The sequence below is a fragment of the Protopterus annectens genome, chromosome 10.part0 (genome assembly GCF_019279795.1).
Source record: "Protopterus annectens isolate FY-2018-M chromosome 10.part0, PAN1.0, whole genome shotgun sequence".
Taxonomy (NCBI): Eukaryota; Metazoa; Chordata; order Ceratodontiformes; family Protopteridae; genus Protopterus; species Protopterus annectens.
The window spans coordinates 701337006-701364899 of record NC_056744.1 but is presented as its reverse complement, the minus strand read 5'-3'; the positions used below and the strand labels follow the sequence as shown (position 1 = coordinate 701364899).

The 27894-nt window shown below is 39.2% G+C and overlaps 1 protein-coding gene across 1 annotated transcript in view; it reads left to right on the top strand.

The window, feature by feature from the left end:
• The window catches only part of LOC122813286 (E3 ubiquitin-protein ligase RNF170-like), a 228162-nt gene that overhangs the window by 131433 nt on the left and 68835 nt on the right, over positions 1-27894 (top strand). Inside the window, exon 4 of the mRNA XM_044085533.1 lies at positions 20705-20778. Coding sequence (XP_043941468.1) covers positions 20705-20778 — 74 coding nt within the window. The remainder of the gene's footprint in view (positions 1-20704; positions 20779-27894) is intronic.

Genomic DNA, 27894 nt, shown 5'->3' with positions numbered 1-27894 from the left:
AGGTCTTTGGCTAACAAAGTTTGCAGATGACTGCAAACTAGGAGCCATAATTGAAATTCCTAACGATGTGGACATATTACAAAAGGGCCTCACTGAGACCGATACCTGGTGTCAAAGCCATGGCCTGAAGCTCAATGCCAAAAAGTGTATTGTCATCCCCTTTGGTAAAAACTCTGTACCCATGAACTACCACTTAGCTGATAGTCTACTTAACTCCAAAAATGTTATAAGAGATCTTGGGACACAGGTGGACAGTAGTCTCTCCTTTGATAATCACATCGCCACAGTGGTCAGGAAATCCTCCTACATGGCTCACTTCATCACAAAAGATTTCTCATCCAGAAAAAAGAGGTCATTGTTCCCCTCTACTCATCACTCATTAGACCCATTATAGAGTATAACGCTCCTTTTGGTATGTACCTCACAAGAAATCTACAACAATTGAAAAGGCCACAGAAATACCTCACAAAGAGGATTACTGGCCTCAAACAGATGCCCTACGCAGACCGTCTCAAAAAACTCCAGCTTTAATCCATCGCATATCGCCTACTCAGAGGCGATCTCTGCCTAACATACAAAGCAATGTCAAACCCAGAGCTGTTGGACATGTTCCACTTAAAGAAATCCCAATCCCTCTGAGCTACACACTCTAGGGACCTAAACCTTATCACCACAATAAACAGAACATGCTGGAGGGATAGCTTCCTGTCCCAGAGACTTCCCATACTCTGGAACAGACTACCTATCTATGTCAAACAGAGCTCCTCATTAGCACTCTTCAAGAAAAATCTTGATGATTGGATGGAAGATAGGAAATTCACCCCGGGGATCACTTCTGTAACTCTGCTCGACAGGGGCACATGAAAATAATTTTCTTGGGTGGCGAAAGCCAGGGTACATTTCTGGCTAGGCTTATATAGGCCCTAGGGCCAATAGCCTAGTACCCTCCTATGAACCTATGAACCCATGTATTGTTAATATGGAGATTTCATTAATATGTTTGACATAGTTCAACAAGTCAGTATGTTTATTACATATCCTTTCAGTCCTTAAGATTTCACTATATGGCATAGAACCGATAAACTTTGTGTGATGGAAATGTGTTTTTGAGGAGGGGATTATGAATGAGTAAGACATCTAGCAAGGGAAACAGAGGAAGTAGTTGAATGGTGAAAAAAATTGGGGTATGTTACTTATAGATTCAATGGTTTGTGAAAGTTTGGATCAGCCCACAACAACAGAAAATTGTAGCATGTGTAAACATATGAGTAGTGGGGAATATACCACTATCAACAACAGAAAATATGAAATTAGACACAAGCTGAGCTGTCATTCTTAACTCATAGTGTATGTTGCACAGTGTACACTATGTCCAGCTTTCTATATAGGAAAGACTGAAAGACAGCTCAAAGAAAGAGTCTATGAACATACACATGCTATACAACACAAAAAAGTTGAAAATGCCCTATTTAAACATATTTCAAGCAATACAGGTCATAATTTTAAATTCATGGCTCTGGATCAAATACAAACAAACTTGAGAGGTGGACCATACAACCTACTCTTAGAGGAGCATGAATTAATTTGGCAGTGGCGTACAAATGCTTTTATTTATCCAGGTTTAAACGACCACTGCAATATTGCCTGTTTACTTAAACTAAGGAGTTTAAACAGATAAACTTTACTTCAACATATATTAATAATATTAAACCAAATTAAACTCATGTTAACATATTTACTTTTCATCATCATGATAACATTTATGTAAATTTATACACTTTAGAGTGTTCATAACATATGTATCTACCATATATATGCTTGTATTGTTTGCTTGGTTTATTTATATCTGGACTCTGTATGAGATATGTATAGTTATAACTATAATTATTTTAATCAGGTAACTTAGGACTATTTAATCATTTGGTAGAGTTTTTAACTCAATATTATATAGTGTAAACTTCAAGTGAATAACATGATGAAATGAATATATTTTTATAATTTTTAAAAAATTAAAAAATTAAAAAATTAAAATATAAAATATAACATACACATGAATACACTTTAAAAGTATCATCGACTTAAACTTAACTAATAACATCTAGTCTTGAACTGTATATTATATATATGTTATATTTATTACTTTTTTATATTTTATATATTTTTTACTGTTTTATTTCTTTTATACACATACTCGTGTAGATTTGATAGCAAATACACAATTCGGCTGCTCTGATTTGCTATATTTGCTTTTGAAAAGGAATTACATTGTGTTGTTGCTTTAATTGTTGAGTAGCAATTAATTACAGTGACGTGAGAGTATATAAAAACAGTGATTTAATTAATTTGAATTGTCTGAAGAAGTTGCTCACACTTTGAGCGACGAAAAGCGCTTTACTCTTAATAAACTGTTTGTTTTTAGTCTTCTGTGACATTCTTGGACTTCCTTCTGTTGGATTTAGTCTGTTTATCGTACCCAGTTTGTCTTTGGTTTTTGTCATGGCGTCCAATGATCACAGTGAAGACGAAGAAGTTATCCCTTCTTCACAAAATACCTTTAAGAAAAAACGCACAAGTGACGAAGATGTGAATCTTACAGCCTTAATTTTGGCATTAACTGAAAGGGTTGATGTACTTTCCTCACGTATCGACTCCCAGCTAGGAGCAGCCGACTTTACTCATTCCCGTATTACGGACACCGGCAACCTGTCAGCTTCCATTCCTCTTGGACAACGTACACCACCAGTTGTTCCTGCATCGGACACCGGTAACTTGTCAACTGTTACTGCATCGGACACCGGCAACTTGTCAGCCTCTATCCCCCTTGGACAGCGTACACCTTCTGCCTTGGACGCTATGGGGGTTTCAAACTTACCACAAACAACCAGGACTAGTACGCAATCTGCCGAAGTAAGCTCAAATATTTTGTTTCCTTACAACCAGAACAACGAAACTGGCTTGAATAACAACGGAAGTTTACACACTACCTCTGGCACATTTACGAGTGAACGGACATCAACGAACGGCGTTGGGGAGCTTATTGGAGCTTCTGTGTTTAAGGACTGGATTTCCAACACTAAAAACCTTGTCTTTAACCAAACAACTGAATCAGAGCAACCGGCTCACAACGCGGATATCCACGAGGTGAGTGAAAAAGAAATCTCTAACAATTTGAAACTAATTGATGCAAAACTTTTGAAAATCAAAAAGTTGCAGTTGGAAGTTAATTACTTCCAAGAATGCTGCAGACTGCGACTAGTCCCCAAGGGGCTTAGACATCATGTGTATCCGACTGGACTAGTGACAAATTCTCCTTTCCATTTAGAACTCCTCAATTTATTTAATGAGCAGGGTTTTGCACTTATGGAGTGCATGACCAAGCACTATAGACTACAAATTATTGACCTTACTAAAGAGGTTGACGAACTGAACAACTGTATCACTAACCATACCGAATTTACTCGATACAGATATGACTATGAAAGAATATTCAGTTCTATCGACCAATTATTAATTAAATCGAAGCTCATTAAAGCCAAGAAAATAAACAGAGATAGACTTGCTTATGAGAGTGGAAAGGCATATCCAAAGCCACCAGCTTCTCAAAATAACTTTAACGAAGTTAAGATAAATGACAGTGAAACCTTGGAATCCTTTATTGACGAACAGGATACTATTTTAAACACTGAAACACCTAATCCGACGTACAGACAAAATAATAGGAATAACAATACATGGGCAGGTCGGTTAAGGAATGGACGACAACCTACTGTTTATCGTAACCAACAAGGTGGTGAATTAACCTATAACTCAGGCCAAAGAACTGACTATGACAACCAGAACCTGGGGGCCATTCCTAAGAGACATTCTGTTAATAACCAAAATCAACCTAATGAACAATTTCAAAAAAACCAACACGGTCCGTACAACAAACCGAAGAGATAGAACAAGATTTACCATCAATAAGACCTGAGGTTATATATAACCACACAGGGGACTTTGTAGTGTACAACTTTTCATGTATTGACATTGACTCCACTCTTGTTGAACTTTTTGCTAAAGGACAGACTTTTGTACCTAGTAAATACATGGACTTAGCACAAAGTATCAAGGACATCAAACTCTTTGTTAGAAAATTGAACTTAAGTGTACTTTTAGGGGACTCATCAACAATTAGTCAGTCACTTAAAGTAGTTAGCGAGTACAACCCTACTTTGCATCCAACCTTATCTACATTTGAACAAATTATGGAACTTGATTTAAGAAACATTAATGACAGTGTACACAATAAAATTTATCAAAGAAATAAGAAAAGTAGAAATGTTAGTAAGGAAGAAAATGCGGCCTTATCTACTTTTAAAACACTTAACATCAGGGCCATTAAGCCAGACAAAGGAGGAGGACTCACTCTATTTGACAATTTTGACTATGTTGACAGAGTCGAAAGGTTATTGGCCAACGATACATATAAAGAAGTTTCTTTAAATGAACTCAATACTACATATAGACGTATTAAGGGTTATTATAGTGACCTATTTATGGATGGTTACATAGACATAAACAGTTACCATTACATTACTACAAACTGGCCAAAGATCCCTATCATGTTTGCAACTCCCAAAATACACAAAAATATCACAGACCCCCCACTTAGACCACTAATAGATGGGAGGGACTCTATTACCTATGCTTCAGCCAAACTAGTTGATAGTATTTTGAAAAGATATTTATCCACTGAAGTTCAAATATGCAAAGACTCATGGTCTTTTCTGAAGAATTTAGACAATATTACATATAGAGAAGACTTGAACTTCGTGACCATAGACGTGATTGACCTGTATACGTCAATCCCTCACTTGGAAGCAATAGAGTGGGTCAACTTATTTCTTATCAAAAAAGGAGCTGAAGCAAATGAAATATTTACAGTAACAACTTTATTGGACATCATCTTGACAAATAATTTTTTTACTTTCAACAACAAGTTGTATTTACAAAATTGTGGAGTTGCCATGGGTTCACCTGTGGGGGCCAGTTTAGCAAATACAGTTATGGCTTACTGGGAACAACAACATATTTTAAACAACACTGAATGGTTGCCTTTTATCAACTATTACACACGCTTCCTGGATGACATCTTCATTCTATTTGAAGGAAGTCAGGAAAAAGCAAAGGAGTTGCTTAAATTTTTAAATAATACTACTGGCTTTTTTAAGTTTACATCCAATTTTCAAAATTTATCTATAGACTATTTGGATGTGAATCTGACTAAAGACGCAGTTAACAACTTTTTCTTTTCTAAGATACATAGAAAGGAAACTTTTTGCAACTCTTATTTGCATTTCAGTAGTCTTCACCCTATCTCTCAGAAAAAAGCTATAGTAAAGGGGCAATTAATACGTGCTGCTCGTATGACCACCCGTATTGCAGACTTTGAAATCGAATGTGAACTTCTAAGGAATTTCTTTACTGAGAGAGGGTATCCCTTCGATTTTTTAGAAGAGATAATTCAGGAAGTTACATATAAGAGAAGTTGTGGTATTATTCTTCCAATACTTGACCAACAAGTTGGTATTATTCTTCCAATACTTGACCAACAAGTTGACAACAGTACACTTTTAGACCATGTAGAAATTCAAGGGGGCCAACCTGAAGTTACAGACCACCAAGTAGTAAGTAAGGAGTCTACTTACGACTTCAGATGTAGCTTTATAACCACCTACAATATAGATAGCGATATCATTAAGAAATTGTTACTTAAAAATTGGGCACTAATCCAACAAGACAGGAGTATTTCAAGTAAATTAGCTGAGTACCCTAGAATAGTTTATAGAAGGGGCTTCAACTTGAAAAACATATTGGAAAGTAATAACTTTAATAGCAACTTCTCTAGAATGAAAGGTATGAAAATTTGTGAAAATTGTAGCATGTGTAAACATATGAGTAGTGGGGAATATACCACTATCAACAACAGAAAATATGAAATTAGACACAAGCTGAGCTGTCATTCTAAACTCATAGTGTATGTTGCACAGTGTACACTATGTCCAGCTTTCTATATAGGAAAGACTGAAAGACAGCTCAAAGAAAGAGTCTATGAACATACACATGCTATACAACACAAAAAAGTTGAAAATGCCCTATTTAAACATATTTCAAGCAATACAGGTCATAATTTTAAATTCATGGCTCTGGATCAAATACAAACAAACTTGAGAGGTGGACCATACAACCTACTCTTAGAGGAGCGTGAATTAATTTGGCAGTGGCGTACAAATGCTTTTATTTATCCAGGTTTAAACGACCACTGCAATATTGCCTGTTTACTTAAACTAAGGAGTTTAAACAGATAAATTTTACTTCAACATATATTAATAATATTAAACCAAATTAAACTCATGTTAACATATTTACTTTTCATCATTATGATAACATTTATGTAAATTTATACACTTTAGAGTGTTCATAATATATGTATCTACCATATATATGCTTGTATTGTTTGCTTGGTTTATTTATATCTGGACTTTGTATGAGATATGTATAGTTATAACTATAATTATTTCAATCAGGTAACTCAGGACTATTTAATCACTTGGTAGAGTTTTTCAACTCAATACTATATAGTGGAAACTTCAAGTGAATAACATGATGAAATGAATATATTTTTATAATTTTTAAAAAATTAAAAATTAAAAAATTAAAATATAAAATATAACATACACATGAACATACTTTAAAAGTATCATCGACTTAAAATTAACTAATAACATCTAGTCTTGAACTGTATATTATACATATGTTATATTTATTACTTTTTTATATTTTATATATTTTTTACTGTTTTATTTCTTTTATACACATACTTGTGTAGATTTGATAGCAAATACACAATTCGGCTGCTCTGATTTGCTATATTTGCTTTTGAAAAGAAATTACATTGTGTTGTTGCTTTAATTGTTGAGTAGCAATTAATTACAGTGACGTGAGAGTATATAAAAACAGTGATTTAATTAATTTGAATTGTCTGAAGAAGTTGCTCACACTTTGAGCGACGAAAAGCGCTTTACTCTTAATAAACTGTTTGTTTTTAGTCTTCTGTGACATTCTTGGACTTCCTTCTGTTGGATTTATTATGAATGAGTAAGACATCTAGCAAGGGAAAAAGAGGAAGTAGTTGAATGGTGAAAAAAATTGGGGTATGTTACTTATAGATTCAATGGTTTGTGAAAGTTTGGATCAGCCCACAAACATCTCATAAAACATAACAGAATGACAATGACATGTACTTTGCCAGTACTAACTATGTTGCAGACAACCTATGTTAGAATAGTGGCTCTGGCCCTAGTGTGAGCTGTCCAGAAAGACTTTGAGTCAGCAGTCACTATCAGCTCACCATCTATGAGGATGGGAGGCACCTGTGGCTCTCAAAATGGCTGACACCTAGCAGTAATACCAGGTGTCATCCAGTGTAGTTTAAGCCTGTGAAGCCCATATCATTTCAGTGCATCTTGCACTGACAGCAGAGGAAAATTCAATACACAGAGGCATGCTTTCCCTTAGGAGATAGCTGAGAGGGGATGAGGTGCTGTCATCGGAAGAGGGTCGGCAGCCGCCTCAGGACCAGCAAGCTGGCCTGCTTCCAACCACTGGACTCTTGACAGGGAATGGAAAGCAGATTGGGATTTCTCTGCAGGAATGAATGGACCATAGGGTCTTCACCTAGCCCAGAAATGCCTAGCTTGCATACCTTTAGAACACATGAGCTGATTTGGTTATGGTAGTGGAGCCATTAGGAAAAGTTCTTGTAGAGCAAAAAAAAGACATGTACTTTAATGGAGGACTAGGTGAAGCCATTCAGAGCCTGCTCTAGCACTAGACAACCTAGGAAGCTGTCTTGGGCTCATAGGTAGGTACTAGGCTATCTGGAACAAATTCATATATCTGTGGTTAATAATATGAGTATCAAAACTGTTTTATTGCAGAAAGAAACTGTTTATATTTTAAAATTTAAAACTATGTTTCCTTTTGGGCTAAATGAGGAGCTCAATTGGAAAGTATTATCTTGTTAATATGTGGTTTAATTGATTAATTGTTTAATCATTTTATAGTGGGTGTGTATATATACTGCTTTGCAATGTAAGTATTTTATTCTCCTTGAAGGCTTTGGCCGAGACGTCAGAGAGAGATTATTTCAGTGTGCAATAAATCCTTTGGTGGAATTTGCTTCTGTTGTTTTTCCTGTTTTCCTGTTTGGTTCTTGTTGTTCCAGTTAGGTACTAGGCTATCTGCCTGAGGGCATTTATAAGCCTAGCCAGAGTGTGTCGGCTTTCACTGCCCCATTGATTAATTAACTGATCCTCTGTCAAGCAGAGCCAATGAAGTGATCCCAGGGGTGTATTTTCTGTTATCCATCCACTCGTCAATGTTTCTCTTAAAGAGTGTTAGTGTGGGGCATTGCCTGATGTAATTTGGAATTTTGTTCCAAAGCATGACAGGAATCTATCCCTCCAGCATGTTCTATTTATTGTTGTGGCGAGGTTTAGCTCACTAGAGCGCGTGGCTTGCAGTGACTTTTATTTCTTTAGGTGGAGCATGTCCATCAATTCTGAGTTGGACATGGCTTTGTAAGTCAGGCAGAGATCACCTCTGAGTAAACGATATTCCACTGAGTACAGCCTGAGTTTTTTCAGTCAGGCTGCATAGGACATATGTTTGAGACCAGTAATCCTCTTGGTGAGGTACTTTTGTGGTCTTTCTAGCTGTTGGAAGTGTCTTGTGAGGCACATCCCAAATGGGGCATTGTACTCTATGATGGGTCTAATGAGTGATGAGTAGAGGGGCACTATAACCTCTTTATTTCTAGATGTGAATCCTTTAGTAATTAGATGGGCCACATAGAAGGATTTCCTAACTACTTTGGCAATATGATTGTCAAAGGAGAGATTACTATCTACCTGGGTCCCCAGATCTCTTATTACTTCTTCTGTATTAAGGGGGCTGCCACCTATGTGGTAATTTGTGGGTGTTTTGTTTTTCCCAAATGGGATGACTATGCATTTTTTGGCATTTAGCTTGAAGCCATGACTTTGACACCAGGTGTCCGTCTCAGTAATGCTCTTTTGGAGGATGTCCGTGTCAGCCGGAGAGTCAGTTATGGCTTCCAGTTTGCAGTCATCGGCAAACTTGGTTATCCATTGTCCTCCTGTGTTTGCCTATACTTCTGAGAGGTATATGCTGAACAGTAGGGGTCCCAGGACCGAGCCTTGTGGGACACCAATTGTGACTGGTTTAGAGTCAGACCTGGAGCCCGCTATTCTTACCGTGTGAGTTCTGTCTGTAAGCCAGTTGGCAACCCATCTCGTGATGTAGAGGTTTATGTTCAGGCTGCTGAGTTTTTCTGTAATACCCAAGTGGGGAATGGTGCCGAAAGCCTTGGTGAGGTCAAGGTAGGCTGTGTGAACCACCTTTCCCCTCGTCTATGGCCTTTGTGACTGTCTCAGAGAAGTCAACCAGGTTTAGTAGGCATGATCTGCCCTTAACAAAGCCGAACTGGGTTGGGTCAAGTGTTTGGAAAATCCCAATGTCTTTGTTAATGAGATCCATGATGATGCGCTCCATAGCCTTGCAGACCAGGCTAGTCAGGCTTATGGGGCAATAGTTACCAGGGTCAGTTGTGGCCCCTCCTTTGTGGATAGGAATAACAGTTGCTGTGCACTATTCTATGGGCATGTAGTCTGTGGAGAGGCTGAGGTTGAACAGCGTGTTTAGGTGGGGGGTTAGTTCGTTCTGTAGTACGTGCAAGACACAGCCTGGGACAACATCTGGTCCCACTGACGCTGTGTTTTTGGCTTTTGAAAGGGCTGTTTTCACCTGTGCGTCTGTGACTTTTGGGACACCACACTTTTCCTGTATTGTTGTGGGCTCTTTTGGAGGTGGGGGGGTGAAGTTTGCACTGAATCTATCTGCCAGGATGTTGGCAATATCAGTAGGTTCAGTATATTTTGTGCTATTTTGCACTAGTTCAGTGCATATCTGCAAATTGCCACTTAGATTCTTAACATAGCAAAAGAAGGCTTTGTGGTTATCTTTTGAATCCTTGGCTATTTTTCTTTCAAAGTTAGCCTTGGATGATTTCATGAGGGACCTCAGTTTCTTACTGATACTTATCAGGGATGTCTTTCCTTCTTGGGATTTGTTTTTTTTCTGAACTAGTTTCCTCCTTCTATTGTATAGCCTGTTTATTGCAGGGGTCCATCAAACTGGTTTCCTTCTCTTAGAGGAGTGAGTCTTGGTTTTGCTAGGGATGGCACGATCCATGCATCCTTGTAGGTGCTCATAGAGTGCATTTGTAAAGGTTTCTGCATCTTGGGCAGCATTATCCTTTAACGTGGGGGCTGTGAAACTCACCACCTCTGTCTTAAGTAAGGTGAAGTTTGCTTTAGAAAAGTTTTTTACTGCGGTTTCCTTAGTTGGGGGTGGCGGTGGGGTGTGGACATCCAGAGTGATTAGTTTATGGCCTGATCTAACCAGTGATGGTTTGACCTCCGGTGTGGAACACCTGTCACCCATGTTGGTGATGACCAGGTCCAATATGTTTTCACCTCTGGTAGGGGAGTTTACCAGCTGATCCAGGGCATTTGAGTTGATGAATTCCAGGAAGCGCTGGGCCTGGAATTTGTACTCGAGTAGTTTTCCCAGTGAATGGTAGGGTAATTGAAATCATCCAATATTAGGGTGTTTGGTAGGATCTTCATGTTTTCCAGTGTCTCCAGAAAGGTGGAGTGGTGGTCCTGAGTCATGGAGGGTAATCTGTAGCAGGTCACAATTTGCATTGCAGATTTGCCCGATGTTAGTTGCACATGGATGATCTCAGAGGCATCATGCTGTGCAACTAACCTGGAGGTGTAGGTATCCTTGATGAATATGGATACACCCCCTCCTTTTGTGTTTCAGTCCGTGCTCTGTGGCCAAAATGTGTGGTATGCGTTGTAGCCCAGTAGTGCTGGGGTGCTCTCTGGAGCCTTGAACCAGGTTTCAGTTACTGCACAGATGTCGACGTTCTCCATACTGAGGAGTGCTTCGAGCGTGTGCATTTTGAGATTTAAACTCGTGGCGTTGAGTAGCATAACCCTCAGTTTTTTGTTAATTGTGCTGTTTATGGAGGTGGGTTTGACTTTTGAGCCTTGCCTAAAAAAGGCACTATGGGGGCAGCAAGAGCCTTGGCCAATATTCAAAAGCCTAAGGGTGACAGGTGCAAGCCGTCTCTTGTGAAGCAACGCAGCTTGTCGAGCATGTCATCCCAGGCTCATGTTGGTCGTAGGGCCCTGGCTTTGCCATAAAAGATAAATCTCCAATAAATAAAAAAGTAAAACCAGCAGTAGAACCTTGTAGGAGATTTCTGTAACACAATAAGCCCCTGAAACCTCAGTGTTAGGACAATGTCATCTTCAGAAACCACAGGATATTTAAAAAGGACATTTGTGTTAATGCATTTAGAGCAATTGGAGCAGTTCTATTCTAGTGAGTGTGCACAGCTGTAATCTGTAAGAGCAGAGGAGTGTGTATATGTATGTGTGTGTGTGTGTGTGTGTGTGTGTGTGTGTGTGTGTGTGTGTGTGTGTGTTTGTTTGTAATGCTCCAGTTAAATGACTTTGATCAGAGTCAAACACTACAATTTAGTTATTGGCAAGCAAGTACATTAGACCTCCACATCAGCTGCCAGTTCTCCTTTAATTTTATTTAGTTTGTTTTGTTTTTGTAAACCACTGAGGACTACAGTCTGTCAGTGTCAGTCATAGAGTTTCATAGATGTGCTGTTTCTTGTCAGTAGTGCAACAGGTAGCACACTTGCATTAGGTGTAGAAAGCTGTGGGTTCTCATCCCAAACCAGGTAGCTTGATTGCTGACACTACTGTGCAACACTCCTGAGTGTACCCTCCTTTGGATGAGATGCCTAGTAACTATAAACCTGTTGTTAGTTTGCAGATATTCCCTAATGCATATAATCAGAACACCATTTTTTTAAAGTAAAATAGGTAATTTATTCTTTAAGGGCAGCAGGCACTGCATTTTTAGATGAAGCACTGAAATGCAAAGTTGTTTGCCAGCAGCAACCTGTTCATTAGTTACAGGTCTCTTTAATTTGGAATTATTCAGATGACTTTTATTTCTGCAGAGACCATGCATATTGACTGATATTGATAAATTAGAGTAACAGCAATCTGAGTGGCTTTTATGGCTCAAATGTTTTGAAATGGCTACTTCTTTCATTATTGGTTCATACATTTTGTTTCACTGCTTATTGGAAAAAATGTTTAAAACTACAAATTTAAAACACACTATAACAAGTTGTGCTGTATTAAACAAGGAGTATAATGTAATACTATCAGAAAGATGAATTAAAGAACACATGCATTTATGCATGTCCTAAAAATGTGTTCTGGGGGCCCATGGCTTGAAAACAGCCCAAAGCTACATTTAATCCAATACTTACCAGAAGCATTTTCTATGAGTGTAGGTTTGTTTCAAGGAATGTGAGTTTCAAGGGCAGAGAAGTATATTGCTCATGCTAAGTCTGTTTTCACTGTAAAACGATATTGTTTTGTTTAGCAAATGGCTATCAGTGTTTGTGGTATAAAATTTGAAATAAAAGTTTTAAATTAAATCCAAATATCTGTAATCATAGTAGAAGTAAATAAGAAAATAATATGCACGCTGACAGGTTTGAACAGTGTTCATGTCAACTGGTGAGAGAAAAATAAGTAATGGGACACGGACATGGCAATGGCTGTGGGGGGCACTGATCCATTCCACCCTGCCTAGAGCCCCATTTGACCATGATCTGGCTCAGAAGCCAGTATTATATACTGTAGTAAGATATTACTTTACTGTTACTTCTTCTTCTTTTGGCTTTTCCTGGTTAGGGGTCGCCACAGCGGATCACCTGTCCGCTCATGATTGGCAGTGGAGTTTTACGGTGTCGAGTTGCCAGCCCGGCACCCAACCTTCCACAGAAGGCACACACGCACTCACACCTAGGGTCAATTTAGAATGTCATATCCACCTACAGCATGTCTTTGGGATGTGGGAGGAAACCGGAGCACCTGGAGGAAACCCACGCAACCACAGGGAGGACATGCAGACTCCACACAGAAGACAGCCCTGCCAAGGACCGAACCGGAGAACCTCTTGCTGTGAGGTGGCAATGCTAACCACTGCACCACCATGGCCGCCCCTATTACTTTATTGTTACATCAGCTGGAAAAGCTGGTTCTTTTAGGCAGATATGATATTCTAGAGGGAGGACACTTGACTTTTTTTAAAATACATGAAAATAAATATAGCTATTAGGTATTAAGGTAAGATCCCCCTAGCTGTCAGCTTGAGAGACTCAAGATTTGGATGCAATATCCAACTTTGTTGTTATACTAACAATTTGTTCTTTACTCAATGACCCCTATATAAGGAGTGTTAATCAGGTCTGTTTTGGTCTATAAGGACCTATAGGTATGAGATTCACTTTTTCCTCATTCACTTTTCACAACAACTTGAACAGTGGAAGTGTTGGAAGAAATGCATGTGGTGGACCATTGCTCTATGTGATGGAAGAGGCACTGGTCACCTATGCCTGATTGTGGTAAAGCCTGTCACAAACAAAGATGATTCAGATAAAAAACAAGACAATCCATTTTTATCTATCCCATCTTTTAGTACCATACAAAAGTCTTTATGTTCAGGTTTCATATATGGAAGATGAACATTTGTCTGCTTAGTGTGTTTACCACTCTTTTTTCCTAACTTGGAATTTAAATGGTACGCAGCATAACATTTCCTTAGAATGTCTGCTCTCAGATTATCATGGATAGGATAAAGAGTGACTAAGGAATGATACCATCCCATTTGTTGATGTACTATATGACTATTATATTTTCTGTTACAGCATGCATAGTTAGGGTTAAATTGAAGGCTGCTTCCTCTATAATTAAGACGTCATGCTTTGCAACTTGAGATCCAGGAGATGAGTACCACAGGTATAATTCAAAGAATCTGCTGAAAGCTTCTGTTTGTGGATCAGAGCAAAAAATGGCAGCCTCTAGTTGAAGCAAATCTAGTAATCTTGCTGTGCAACCACTGAAATTAATTGAAAAAGTAGGGTATTGATGGAAGAACATAATTTAGGAGTTAGAAACACTGATTCCGAGGCTGTGAAAGTCTCACTGTTTTTTCTCTTGCATAATTTGCTTTTGAGATCCATAAGAATAGAAATGGGTATTTAAGCTGCCACCCTTTTGATCTATTTTTGTATTAAAGTATTCCTCCTTCCAGCAATTAAAAAACTGTCCATTGTCTAATGTACCTTTTCCCGAGGCATGGTTATTATTAATGCTCAAGACTGTCACTAGGAATTGACTGGTCCAAGAAAGAAGCAAGTCCAACTTGTGAAGGCTGAAGGAGATGCCTGGGCACTGGAGGCTTGAATCAGTTTGTTACAACTGCAAGGTATAAATGCTGACATGAGCTAGCCTGAATGAGGCAATCACACAGATGATGATTTTTTTTTTTTTTTTTTTGGAAATTGTTGCACTTTGCTTGCAGTAGCATAAATTAGATTAAGACCTGTTGAATCTAGTTCTGCTTGCATAACTTGAGTACAAGTCACAGTCAGCTGGCTGTCTGGTGCAAGGATTTATCAGATTCATAGGTTCATAGGTAGGTACTAGGCTATCGGCCCAAGGGCCTACGCAAGCCTAGCCAACAAGGTTCCCTGGCGTACGCCACCCAAGCAAGTTATTTTCCTGTGCCACTGATGAGCAGACACACAGAAGTGACCCCCGGGGTGTATTTCCTATTTCCCATCCACTCATCAAGATTTTTCTTGAAGAGTGCTAATGAAGAACTTTGCTTGACATAGATGGGTAGCCTGTTCCAGAGTATGGGAAGTCTCTGGGATAGGAATCTATCCCTCCAGCATGTCCTGTTTATTGTGGTGACAAGGTTTAGATCCCTAGAGCATGTAGCTCTGAGGGATTGGGATTTCTTTAGATGTAGCATGTCCAACAGCTCTGGGTTTGACATAGCTTTATATGTTAGGCAGAGATCACCTCTGAGTAGGCGATATGCTATGGAGTAAAGCTGGAGTTTTTTGAGGCGGTCAGTGCAGGGCATTTGTTGAGTCCAGTAATCCTCTTTGTGAGGTACTTCTGTGGCCTTTCCAGCTGCTGCAGATGTCTTGTGAGGTACATTCCAAAAGGGGCATTGTACTCTATAATGGGTCTAATGAGTGATGAGTAGAGGGTAACGATGACCTCTTTTTTCCAGGATGAGAACCCTTTTATGATGAGGTATGCCATGTAGAAGGACTTCCTGACTACTGTGGCGATGTGACTATCAAAGGAGAGACTACTGTCCACCTTGGTCCCAAGGTCTCTTATCACGCATTTGGTGTTAAGTAGATTGCTGCCTATGTGGTAGTTCATGGGTACAGAGTTTTTACCAAAGGGGATGACACTGCACTTTTTGGCATTGAGCTTGGGGCCATGGCTCTGACACCAGGCATCTGTCTCAGAGAGGCCCTTCTGTAGGATGTTCACATCATTTGGGGACTTGACTATGGTTCCTAGTTTGCAGTCATCTGCGAACTTCATTAGCCAGAGGCCTTCTGTGTTAGCCTGTACTTCAGAGAAGTAGATACCAAACAGGAGCGGTCCCAGGACGGAACCCTGTGGTACTCCACTAGTCACTGGTTTGAGGTCAGATCTGGAGTCTGGAACTTTTACCATGTGGGTTCTGTCAGTGAGCCAGTTGGCAACCCATCTTGTGACGTAGGAATTTATGCCTAGTTTATTGAGTTTAGCTATAATTCCAGAATGGGGGATGGTGTTGAAAGCCTTGGCGAAGTCAAGATAGGCTGTGTGAACCACTTTACCCTCATCTATGGCTTTGGTGACTGCCTCAAAGAAGTCGATCAGGTTCAGGAGGCATGATCTGCCTTTCACGAACCCGAACTGGGTGGGATCCAGAGTTTGGAGGTTAACAATGTCTTTGTTTATGAGTTCCATGATGATACGTTCCATGGCTTTGCAGACCAGGCTCGTCAGGCTAATAGGTCTATAGTTCCCGGGATCAGTGGTGGCTCCCCCTTTGTGGAGTGGGACAACTGTTGCTGTGCACCATTCAGTGGGCACAAAGCCTGATGCGAGGCTATTATTGAACATGGTGCTTAAGTGGTGAGCCAGTTCATTCTGAAGTTTGTGTAAAATGCAGCCTGGGATGTTGTCCGGTCCCATGGATGCTGTGTTTTTGGCTTTAGAGAGTGCAGCTTTCACCTGCGTAGTTGTGATTACAGGGACTCTGCATTCTTCCCTTTAGGGGGTGAGGGGGGGTAAAGTTAGCACTGAACCTATCTGCCAGGATGTTGGCAACATCAGTTGGTTCTGTAATTTTCATGCCTTTGCGCTGTAACTCAGAGCAGATCTGGATGTTGTCATTGCGATTCTTGACATAGTTATACAATGCTTTGTAGTTGTCCTTGGAATTAGTGGCAATTTTATTTTTGTAGCTAGTTTTGGAGGATCTTATAAGATCATGCATGCAGTCAGGTCTTTCAGGAAAAGTACCATTATGACTCTGTCATAGTTCATGTTGGAGTGAATGACCTGAGATGTACCTCACTGGACTATATGAAGAGAGACATGATTGAGTATGTATGCTAGGCAGGTGGTTTGTGCCTGGGACCACTAGGCTTTCAGCTGCCAGCAAAGGCTCTTGCCTCTTCCATAGTGCCTTTTTTAGGCAAGGTCTAAAAAACAAACTTACCGACGTGAAATTTGCCAATCATAACAAAAATAAGGGTCATGTGCTAAAAGCTAGGAGCTTAAACCAAAATCTGCACACCCTGGAAGCACTTCTATGTCTGTGCAGTCACAGAAACCAGGTTCAAGGCCTCAGACAGTAACCCAGCCATGCAAGGCTACAATGCCTTCCACACCTTCAGACTGCAAAACGAACATGTGAGAACCAAAGGAGGCGGTGTTTCTGTCTATATTAGAGTTAAATTCATCTCCCATCTAGTTTGACTGGACAACTCCATGGAGTTTCTCCAAGTACAAGTTATTGTGGGTAAAACCCCCAATCAAGTCATAGCCAGTTACAGATCCCCCTCCATGGGTCATAATGCACATGAAGCTTACTTGACCAAACTGGAGTCAATCCAAATATTCCCTAACACTCTGGTTATGGAAGATTTCAGTTATCAACTGGGAAACCCACGCTAGCTCTAACTCTCTAGTGCAAAAGTTCCTTGACTTTGGTAACTCAAATGCCCTTGAACAAATTGTTCATAACCTGACAAGAGGAACAAACACACTAGATCTGGTCCTCACTAACATGTCAAACAGATACACTGCCACAACTGTCCGACCCAAACTAGTTAAATTTGATGACAAATCAGTCACCTTCAAGCTGGCACTGACACAAGAACTCACAAGGGTGAAATCAGACTAAACAAATTCGTCAAGGCAAACTTTACCCTCCTAGGTAAAGGTATAAATGCATTCCAAGCCCCAGCCCCCAGCTGGAAGTGGTAACTACACTGAAGCTTACACTAAAGCCCTATACAATCACTTGCATAAGTGTATAGACTTGGCTATACCAGAAAGAATCAAAACCAGAGCCCCAAGTGAAAACAAGCCACATCCAGCATCAACAAACTTTACAATAAATGCAACAATGGAAAAGCACTCTCCTGAACCTCAACAGGCAAATAAGACAACATATCAAATCCTTTAAAGGCTCCTTTGAGGAAAAAACCCAGCAAGTACAGCCAAGGCTAACCATAAGGTCTTTTACAGCTACATACGTAGCCTAAAAGGTAGGACCCAAGCATGTGCAGAACTAGTGACTAACAGTATCACACACAATGACCCCACAGAGATAGCAAACTTGCTAGTGGATAGGTTTGGTGAAAATTTTACTCCCCTATCCCTTCCAAACTTATCACAAACCTTCCCTGAAACTCCCCCTTACCCTACATATCTGAAGAGCAAGTCATTAAAGCCTTGTCCAAGGCGAAATGCACAGCCTCTATGGGACCAGAGGGCATCCCAGGCTGTCTTCTTAACAGGCTAAGATATGAACCATCACCATTAAGTACTCTTTTCATTCATAGCTTAACCACAGGCTTTGTTCCTGCAGAATGGAGAACAGTAAAAGTTATAGCCTTGCAACAGACCCAGGGACTTACAGACTCATTACAGAATTACAGGCCTCATCTGTAAGGCCATGGAATGTATCATTATGGACCTCATATATAAAGACATAGGTGACCTCCAAACCCTGGATCCAACTCAATTTAGATTTGTCAAGGGCTGATCCTGCTTGTTAAATCTGGTGGATTTATTTGAAAATGTGACCAGGGCTATTGACAAGGGCAAATCTGCGCACACGGCATACCTCAACTAGGTAAAGGATTTTGACACAATCTCTTACTAATGCATTACCAATAAACTTAGCAAAATGAATGTAAACCCCTTTGTTGTAAGATGGGCTGTCAACTGGCTCACAAACCGGACACAAACTGTCAAAGTGAGTGACTCCACATCAACCAGCAAACCTGTCACCAGCAGGGTGCTGCTACAGGGGAAAGTGATGGGCCCCCTACTGTTTGGTATATACTTCTCAGAAGTTCAGGCCAAAACTAAGGTGTTGTAGCTGACCAGGTTTGCGGATGAATGTAAACTGGGGGCAATTACTGAATCCCCAAATGATGTCAGCATACTCCAGTAGGGTCTTACCCAGGCCAATGACTAGCGTCTTATTCATGGTCTCAAACTGAATGTAAAGAAATGCATCATCATTTCCTTTGGCAAAAACAAGCTCCCTTCACACTGTCAAATCAACAACAATATCCTAAGTACCCATGAAGTGGTAAGGGATCTGGGATCACAAGTAGACTGCAACGTTAACTTCAACCACAATGTGTCTACTGTAGTAAGGGAGGCTTTCTACTAGCACACTTGATTAGTAAAGGCATCACTTCAAGAGGAAAGAAGGTTATAACCCCTCTATACCTCAGCATTAATCCGGCCCATAATTGAGTATAATGCCCTATTTGGCATGTACTGTACAAAGCATCTGCAGTAACTGGAGAGACCTCAGAGGTTTCTAACAAAGAAGATCAAGGGGACTCCAGCACGTGCCTTTCACAGACAGACTAAAGTCCCTGTCACTATACTCTGTATTGTATAGACTTCCTGGGGGAGACCTATGCCTGGGTTACAGAGCAATCTCAGAATGAAACCTAATGAACTTGCTGCATATATGTAAATCAAACGGGACTGGAGCTACCTATTACAGGGACCTAATTATGGCCTGTGACTTAAATAGGACATGCTGGAGGGACAGAGTTGTCTCCCAACAAATGCCGCGTCTTTGGATTAGGCTTCCAATTCATGTGAAGCAGAGCACCTCGATAACACTGTTCAAGAGGAACCCGGATGAGTGAGTGGGGCATCATAAATTCTTACTGGGGATCATGCCCACAACCTTCCTGGACATGGGCAGTCATTACAATATGCAATCCTGGGGTATTGACTAACATATCTATGGTATTACATTGGGATGAATTGGCAAGGCTTGAAATGATCTCCGGGTCGATAGCCTAGTAAACTCCTATGATCCTGTGATCCTATAACATGTTATAGCCTTCATCATGGCATTGCCACAGGTCAAAATACTGTCAGAACACTATATAATGTCACCAGAGAGTCACACAGATAGACTCTCATCTGTCCTCATTAATATAAATGCACAGGTCAGAATGTTACCACAGAAAATTAATTAATTGCTAATATTTTCATATGCAGCTTTCATTTCTTCACTAGTGTTGTAACACTCACTTTTAAAATGTTCCTGTTTCACTATGCCAAATGATCTTGTAAAACACCAATAAATAGTCTTGATGTTTATATTACATAGGATCTTCATAAAACAATGACATGTACAATGTACCATGTGTGGAAAACAGCACGAGTTATGACCACATATTTATTTTAGTATGATGTTTTCATTATAAAGACTGCTCATCACAGTACTTGCTCCTTTAAAATATTCCAGGTGTGTAATATACCCTTTTACAAATCGTGGGAAATACTGTACTTTAAATCCTGCAGCAGTGCCAACGCATTATATGCTGTCATCAGTCATACATCAGACCTTGCTTGCTCTTTAATGGAACCCTCATTTGGTTACAGTTCTAACACAGCTAACCCTACCTCCACCTCCACCCATCTCACAAAGATGTAAAGCTTCTTTGTCTAACAAACCATTTAAAAAGCAGTAGAGAATTATGGTTTTCATGTCTACTTATTTACATTTTAATTTTGTTCATTCCACTTCTTGAACCACTTCAGCCCAAGACCGAGCACTGACTAATGCTACTTTTAGTTGTCAGAATGAATTTTGCAATTTATCAGCAGTGTAAAATATTGACATTATTTCTCATGTTGTTCTCTTCACAATAAATAGATTAATGTTCATTGATGAGTTTATATAGTTTACTAAAATAAAACAGTTTATATGTTTTCTAGAACATGTTCACAAAAACCATGAGTGTGAGATAAAATTGCTGTGCGGTATGTTAGATATTTAAAAGTGAATGATAACTGATGTAACCAAATGTTCACATCATGCTGTTTATCTGTCTCCACAGGTTCTTGTCTAATTGCATATTGGAAGCATGGTTCTTGGTTTGCAGCAATAAGCTGTCCTCTTTGCAGGCAAAAGGTATGATGTGATCCTTAAAATTATAAAGTAATGATTTGTAGTACTATTAATAATTATAAATAATAACTGCAGTATTCAACAGGCTTGGATTGAGGCAGATAACTGTAGCTATATCGTAGAGCTCTTTCCAAACGAGTATTGTTTTTGCAATGGGGAGTGCACTGTGAAAAAAGCTGTTGCAGCTATTTTTTTCAGATAATTCTACATCATATTTCTCTGGCAGAACTGTCTCATTTAAAATATGCTTGGATAAAATTGCATTATCAAAGCCAACATACAAAAGTTCAAAACTTACAATACTAAACTTCAAACACAAGTATATCTCACGAGTGCTGTTAACACCCATAATGTTCCACTGAGGCTTTACTACATTGTGACTGTTTTATCTACGCACACAAATGCACACACACATGCAAATTCACACAAATAAACACATGCGCGCACACACACACATACATATGTACAAACAAACATGCTTAGAACTATGTGCCTGTCTGTGGTACAACTGTGTGTATTTTCTGAAGTTTAAAGTGTATTTGTTGAAGATGAAAAATAATTAAAAGTTCAGGCATAATACTTATTATCAAAACAGTAGGACTTGGCTTATTTATCTTAATCTTTAACTCTGGATTATTTTTCCTCTACTATTAAGATCTTGCATACCTACTGATACAAAATACTGCTGATCCCATAATTCTAATGGAGAATAGTGCTCAATAAAACTTAGCTGAGGGGGCCATACTGCCATTCGTAAAGGCAACTATTTCATAATATTAATTGTAACTCATTTAAATGAAATGTATGCACTATCCCCTTATAGGCATGGAAGTACTTTGTTTAAAAATACATGCCTTTATCCTCTATATGTAATCAATAATGCCCACAGGTTGGGTTCTACAAGGAAATAACAGGTTGCCAGGGGAATTGTGAGGCCACAGATGCAATTCAGTGCAGGAAAGTCCATTATTTTTCTCAAACATCCATTCTTGAGGGCATTGCTACAGTAAGTAATCCATTTTATTAGTTCAACATGTTTTTAATAAATCTTTTAAACACTGAAAATGCTATTTTATAAAAAAAGGGAAAAAAAAAGAAATTCACTGTGGTTAAAAGCAGTTATAGACATTTAATGAATGTTTATTGTAGCCTGTACCTTTGACATAGGATAGATCCCTGACTATGGCCTAGGTGACCTAAGTTTGAGCAGTGTCTCGGATGTCTGATGGCACAGGCAGGAAGGAGATAGTACAGTTGTAGAAGAGAATGTACTTTAGATATATTTTTACAGTGGACATTAGGGGAAACTGTACTCTGGTAACTCTTGTTCAATGGATGGAGTGTATGCTGATGGGATCCACTTGTGGAAGGGAGGGTTGATACAGTGTAGATGGCTATTGCATGCCACATCCACAGGTTGTTGCTGGGTGCATGCAGGTGGTACGGCTTCAGGGCATACCTTGAACTATTCTGATGGCTGCCTTAACGATGGCCCCTCCCAGCTGACCTTTGCCTCGATGTTGGGGAATTACTGAGTTGAATGGCCATGAAGGGGCTCTGTAATCTTGATTCACAGGGCTGGAAGAGTACTAACGTTAGGCACAGCTTACCACCCAGTATCACATCTGTATTTTTAATTTGGCTTTTTCATCAATTACAGAATTATAGCTTCAATTATAAAGTAATGGAAATGTGTTTTTCCTTCTGGTTACTGACCTGAAATATACATTTCCAGCTTCTAGTTGGATTTATTATTTATATATAATATTGTAAAGTCAGTTCTTTAAAATACTTCATCTCCTTAAAGGGCATTTTATCTTAAAAATGTTACAACTGTCATAATTCCCTCTAGCACTTTACAAAAGACCTAGAGAAAGAGAAAAAAAAAACATTTCTGAACTACCTTTTGTTGTTTTCTTTATACATCTTAAAATTGCTAAATTAATTTTCTTCTGATTGGGGTCTACTACTGGCATGATCACTATCTAATCCTACAACCAATAAATGCAGCCACATAAAAGACATACACATTTCCTCTGGGGTCAGGTTGGGGGGAAGCACAGATGGAGTTTGCTGTGATTCAAATAACCTCTCAGCCTGTATGAAACTAACACTCCACCTCCCAAAAGTGAAGAAGAAAAGTAACAATTTTTATGTTGGACTCATAAGTATACATCAGACTAAAAGAACTCAGGTATGGGCTCTTGAGTCACCTAGAGTGTTTAAAAACATAGTTACCCTCTCCATCTCCAAAAACTCTTAATGGGTGATCAATGCCTCGCCTAAAAAAAAAAAAAAACAAATGACCAAATCTTGATCTACTATATTTCTGTAAAACTACTAGCGACAGAAATACAAGATCAAGGAATTTAATTCTATGCTGAAACACAAATTGGACTTGGTGTAACAGAGCTCTCTCCCAAGAAATTTTACACCTTTGGAATCATCTCCCATTTTCTTTAAAACAAAGAGTATCTCTCACTGTCTTCAAATCTTGTTGTGTCTTTCGGCTTTTCCCGGTTAGGGGTCGCCACAGTGGAAATCCAGTCCGCTAATGATTGGTAGTTGATTTTTACATGCCGAGTTACCAGCCCTGACGCACAACCTTCAACGAAGGTACGCCCATTCATGCATGTCTCCACGCAGAAGATGCTCTAGCTGAGAATCGAACCGGAGAGCGTCTTACTGTGAGGCAACAACGCTACCACAGCACCACCACCGACAAATTGATGGTACAGTGCAATTTTTTTCCCAGGCCTAGGCTCCTCGTCCCATAATCGGTAAGGGAAGAAACTAGTGGAGTTTACTATTGGTGTTGCAATTGCTCAAAAGGCTTAAATGGTCTAGTGCCTAATGAAAACCTGTGAACCCAATAACTTATGATATGGACCATATAAATTTTAGCTGATAAAAGTACAACTTATTCATTCATTTTTCTGACACCGACTTTATCAAGCTGTACTGAATTTCTGAGTAAGTATGCTAAAACAGAAAGTTTAGTAGTAAGTTTATTTATTTATTTATTTAATTTAACATTTATTTACCGGTAGTCTGACTGGACAGCAGGTGCCCTTTCTCAGCAGAGGTCTGGGGAGAAAAGCTCCACAAATATACAACAGTAACAATATTAACAATATTTAGTAGTGATAGTACAGATTACAGAGTTTGATATATAGACAGCACAGTTAATACAGTCAGTTAATAACATAATACAAAAATGAAACAGTGTTATTGTGCAGTTAATACAGATAGTTAACATAATACAAAAAGTAGACTGTTATAGAGAGCTGTAATTAAAAACAGGAGTTACTAAAGTTAAAAAATGTAGAAAAATCTGTTTAAGAACTGGAGGTCAATTGTTTGTTTAGTGAGCATAGTGTTGGAGTGTCAGGGGGGAAGAAAAAGACACATCATATGTACAATATTTACAAAAAAAACATTTATGGTATACATTGGTAGCATTCTAGGAAGTGTAAGGAAATTTGAAATGATGAGCACATCACTTAAATACAGAAGAATCCTAGGAGGTTGTGTGTAAGTTGTGTGCTAAGACTATGTACTTCTTTCAGTTATAGCTGGCCTTTAGAAAAGCACGCAGCTGCAGCTGATTATTTAAAGCACAAGGAAAAGGGGCATCACAGTGGTACATCATTTACTGTGCAAAGATGAATGAAACTGTGATAAATGATCTTTGTTGCTTGGACTTTGGACTTTATCTAATGTTACTGGCTCATTTCTCTTGCACTGTAGCCAATTGGCAGCTTATATTTTCCAGATATCCTTCACATGTTGGCTGGTTTGCATAGAAGCATTGCATCAGAAAATGTACTATTGGGTCTCTTCATTTTGTCATGCTTCTAGCAGAAGGACTTTGATGTTTTCCATGCACTTGTTTTTTTTTTTTTTTGCTTTGAATTTTTCTATTTTGCTACTCTTCCTGAAGATGTGAATATTAGTATATGTGAAATTCAAATGCATTGTACATAAGTTCATTTGTAAATACTACACAATCAGTCTGCAGATCCTTTTAATTTATTTTGCTTTTATTTACTGGGTTTAACTAACTGGGTTTAGTTAATCACCCTTTTTTTAGCAGAGGCTCGGGGAGAAAAGATTCACCATATCATAAACATTTTTAAATAGACATTTGGGAATACACATTAATGGACATTAAATAATATTACACATATATTTGCTAATTAAATTACATTCGTATGAACATAGAGACAACTATTATAGTATAAAAGATACTTATGCATAAGTAGATGTTGAACATTCAGCATTTGAACCCATTGTATTAGTGGACTTGTAAGGCAGTTAACAGATCATGTGATTAGTACTTAGAAATTCAAAGAAATGGAAGTGAGGGAAGGAACTATGTAGGGCAGAAAATGTTAATATTGTAGTTAAGATGTGAGATGCAAAGCAGGTTCAGTGACAATTATATGTGTGGCTGTCATACGATTTACATTAGAAGTATACAGGTGGAAGATGAGCAGTGTCACAAAATAATGTGTATAGCTGGGGATGTGAGGAGTTTCCTACACTTCAGTTTTCAGAAGTCCTTTTCATTGTTTTTGAGGAGCTGAGGCCATGGGGAACTATGTTTTGTACTTCAGCCAGCTATGCCTCTCTATTCATGTATTGGTGATGTGACATAGTATTCTGAATGAAGAGAAATGTATTAATAATATAGCAAGTTGAAGATAACAATGTCATTTATCCTGGAGATATACAGGAGCAGATCAATTGATCTGATGGATGTTTTAGTTTTGTTTTAAATGAGTTTACATTTTGAATGGATTTTAGTGGTAGTGGGATGTTATAATAATTGAATATAGATTGTCACCTGTAGTTTTAGCTGATTTGCTTATAGTGATTAGTGTAGTTTGTCTCTAAAGTGTAAAATTCTATTTTGGAAGTAGTGCTGTAATAAGGTGTTAAGGGCTGGGCAATTTTCTGGCTTATACGGAAGTCTGTGTATTGTAGTTATCTGAGACAGAGCTAGGTGATGTGGTAGTTCTAATCAGTTTAATTCTCTGAGGGCTACGCAGTGGTGTGTTTTATTGTTATAGTACACTGCAAATTTGACTATATTATTATAACATTTTCTCAGGTTTGGGCAGTTGCAAGACATGAAGTTTAGTGAAGAATAGGGCAGCATAGAGCAGAGATGGCAGTAAAAAAGTAGAGGCAATACATCTTCTGGCTATGTCAGTAAAGTAGGTTTTTACTGTGTATAATGTACCTAGGTTTTGATGATTTTTTTTGTTGACTTTCAGCTGGTCATCTACGACTGTGACAACCATTCATTTTGTGTGCTTTATTTGTTCTGTCATGGTGTTGTTGTCACAGATGATGGGGAATGGTGTTGTTTTGGAAGTAAAAATAAAACCATGAACCCCAGCTAACCCTGGAATGTTCAGATACTACTCTAACACTAACTTCCTATTCTCTGGAGCATGCTCCCCATGCATGTGAAGCAGAGTTCTTCCCTAACTCAATTCAAGTGTACCAAGGACAGTTGGATGGGGAACAGGAAATTCATCCCTGGTTTGGCACCTGTGTCTTTAATGAACTCGTAGCCTGTAAATGGTTCACCTCCTAGGCCCCTGCTTATAAATGTTTCATCTTCCAAGCCCCTGCTTACACTTATCAAGGATACCAAAACTTGTCAGAGAGTTGGGATGCATGGCTAGGCTTAAAAAAGCCCCATTGATCATTAGACTAGTATACATCTATGACCTGATGAACCTATAGAACTGTGCTTTGGGCTGAAAAGCAGTAATTTAGTTTTATTAGTGTGTTGAGTAGATGGAAAGAGTACTTTGAAGGGTTGATGAATGAAGAGAATGAGAGGAAGAGAAGGTTGGATGATGTAGGGATAGTGAATCATGAAGTGCAATGGATTATCAAGGAGGAAGTAAGGATAGCTATGAAGAGGATGAAGAATGGAAAGGCTGTTGGTCCAGATGGCATAACTGTGGAAGCATGGAGGTGTTTAGGTGAAATAGCAGTGGAGATTCTAACCAGATTGTTTAATGAAATCTTGGAAAGTGAGAGGATGCCTGAGGAATGGAGAAAAAGTGTTTTTGTACCGATTTTTAAGAATAAGGGTGGTGTGCAGAGCTGTAGTAACTACAGAGGGATTAAACTGATCAGTCACAGCATGAAGTTATGGGAAAGAGTAGTGGAAGCTAGGTTAAGAAGGGACGTGATGATTAGTGATCAGCAGTTTGGTTCATGTCGGGAAAGGGCACTACAGATGCGATGTTTGCTTTGAGAGTGTTGATGGAGAAGTACAGAGAAGGTCAGAAGGAGTTACATTGTGTTTTTTTAGACTTGGAGAAAGCATATGACAGGGTGCCTAGAGAGGAGTTGTGGTATTGTATGAGGAAGTCGGGAGTGTCAGAGAAGTATGTAAGAATGGTACAGGATATGTATGAGGGTAGTGTGACAGCACTGAGGTCTGTGGTGGGAGTGACGGATGCATTTAAGGTGAAGGCGGGATTACATCAAGGATCAGCTCTGAGCCCTTTCTTATTTGCAATGGTGATGGACAGGTTGACAGACTAGATCAGACAGGAGTCCTTGTGGACTATGATGTTTGCAGATGACATTGTGATCTGTAGTGAGAGTAGGGAACAGGTGGAGACCCTGGAGAGCTGGAGATGTGCTCTAGAGAGAAGAGGAATGAAGGTCAGCAGGACTAAGACAGAATATATGTGTGTGAATGAGAGGGAGAATAGAGGAATGGTGAGGATGCAAGGATTAGAGGTGGCAAAGGTGGATGAGTTTAAATACTTGGGATAAATAGTTCAGAGTAATGGTGAGTGTGGAAGAAAGGTGAAGAAGAGAGTACAGGCAGGTTGGAGTGGGTGGAGAAGAGTGTCAGGAGTGATTTGTGACAGATGAGTACCAGTAAGAGTGAAAGGGAAGATCTACAAGAAGATAGTGAGACCAGCTATGTTATATGGGTTGGAGACAGTGGCATTGATGAAAAGGCAGGAGTTTGAGCTGGATGTGACAGAGTTAAAGATGTTAAGATTTGCACTGGGTGTGACGGTGGTGGACAGGCTTAGGAATAAGTATATTAGAGGGTAAGCCCAGGTTGGAAGG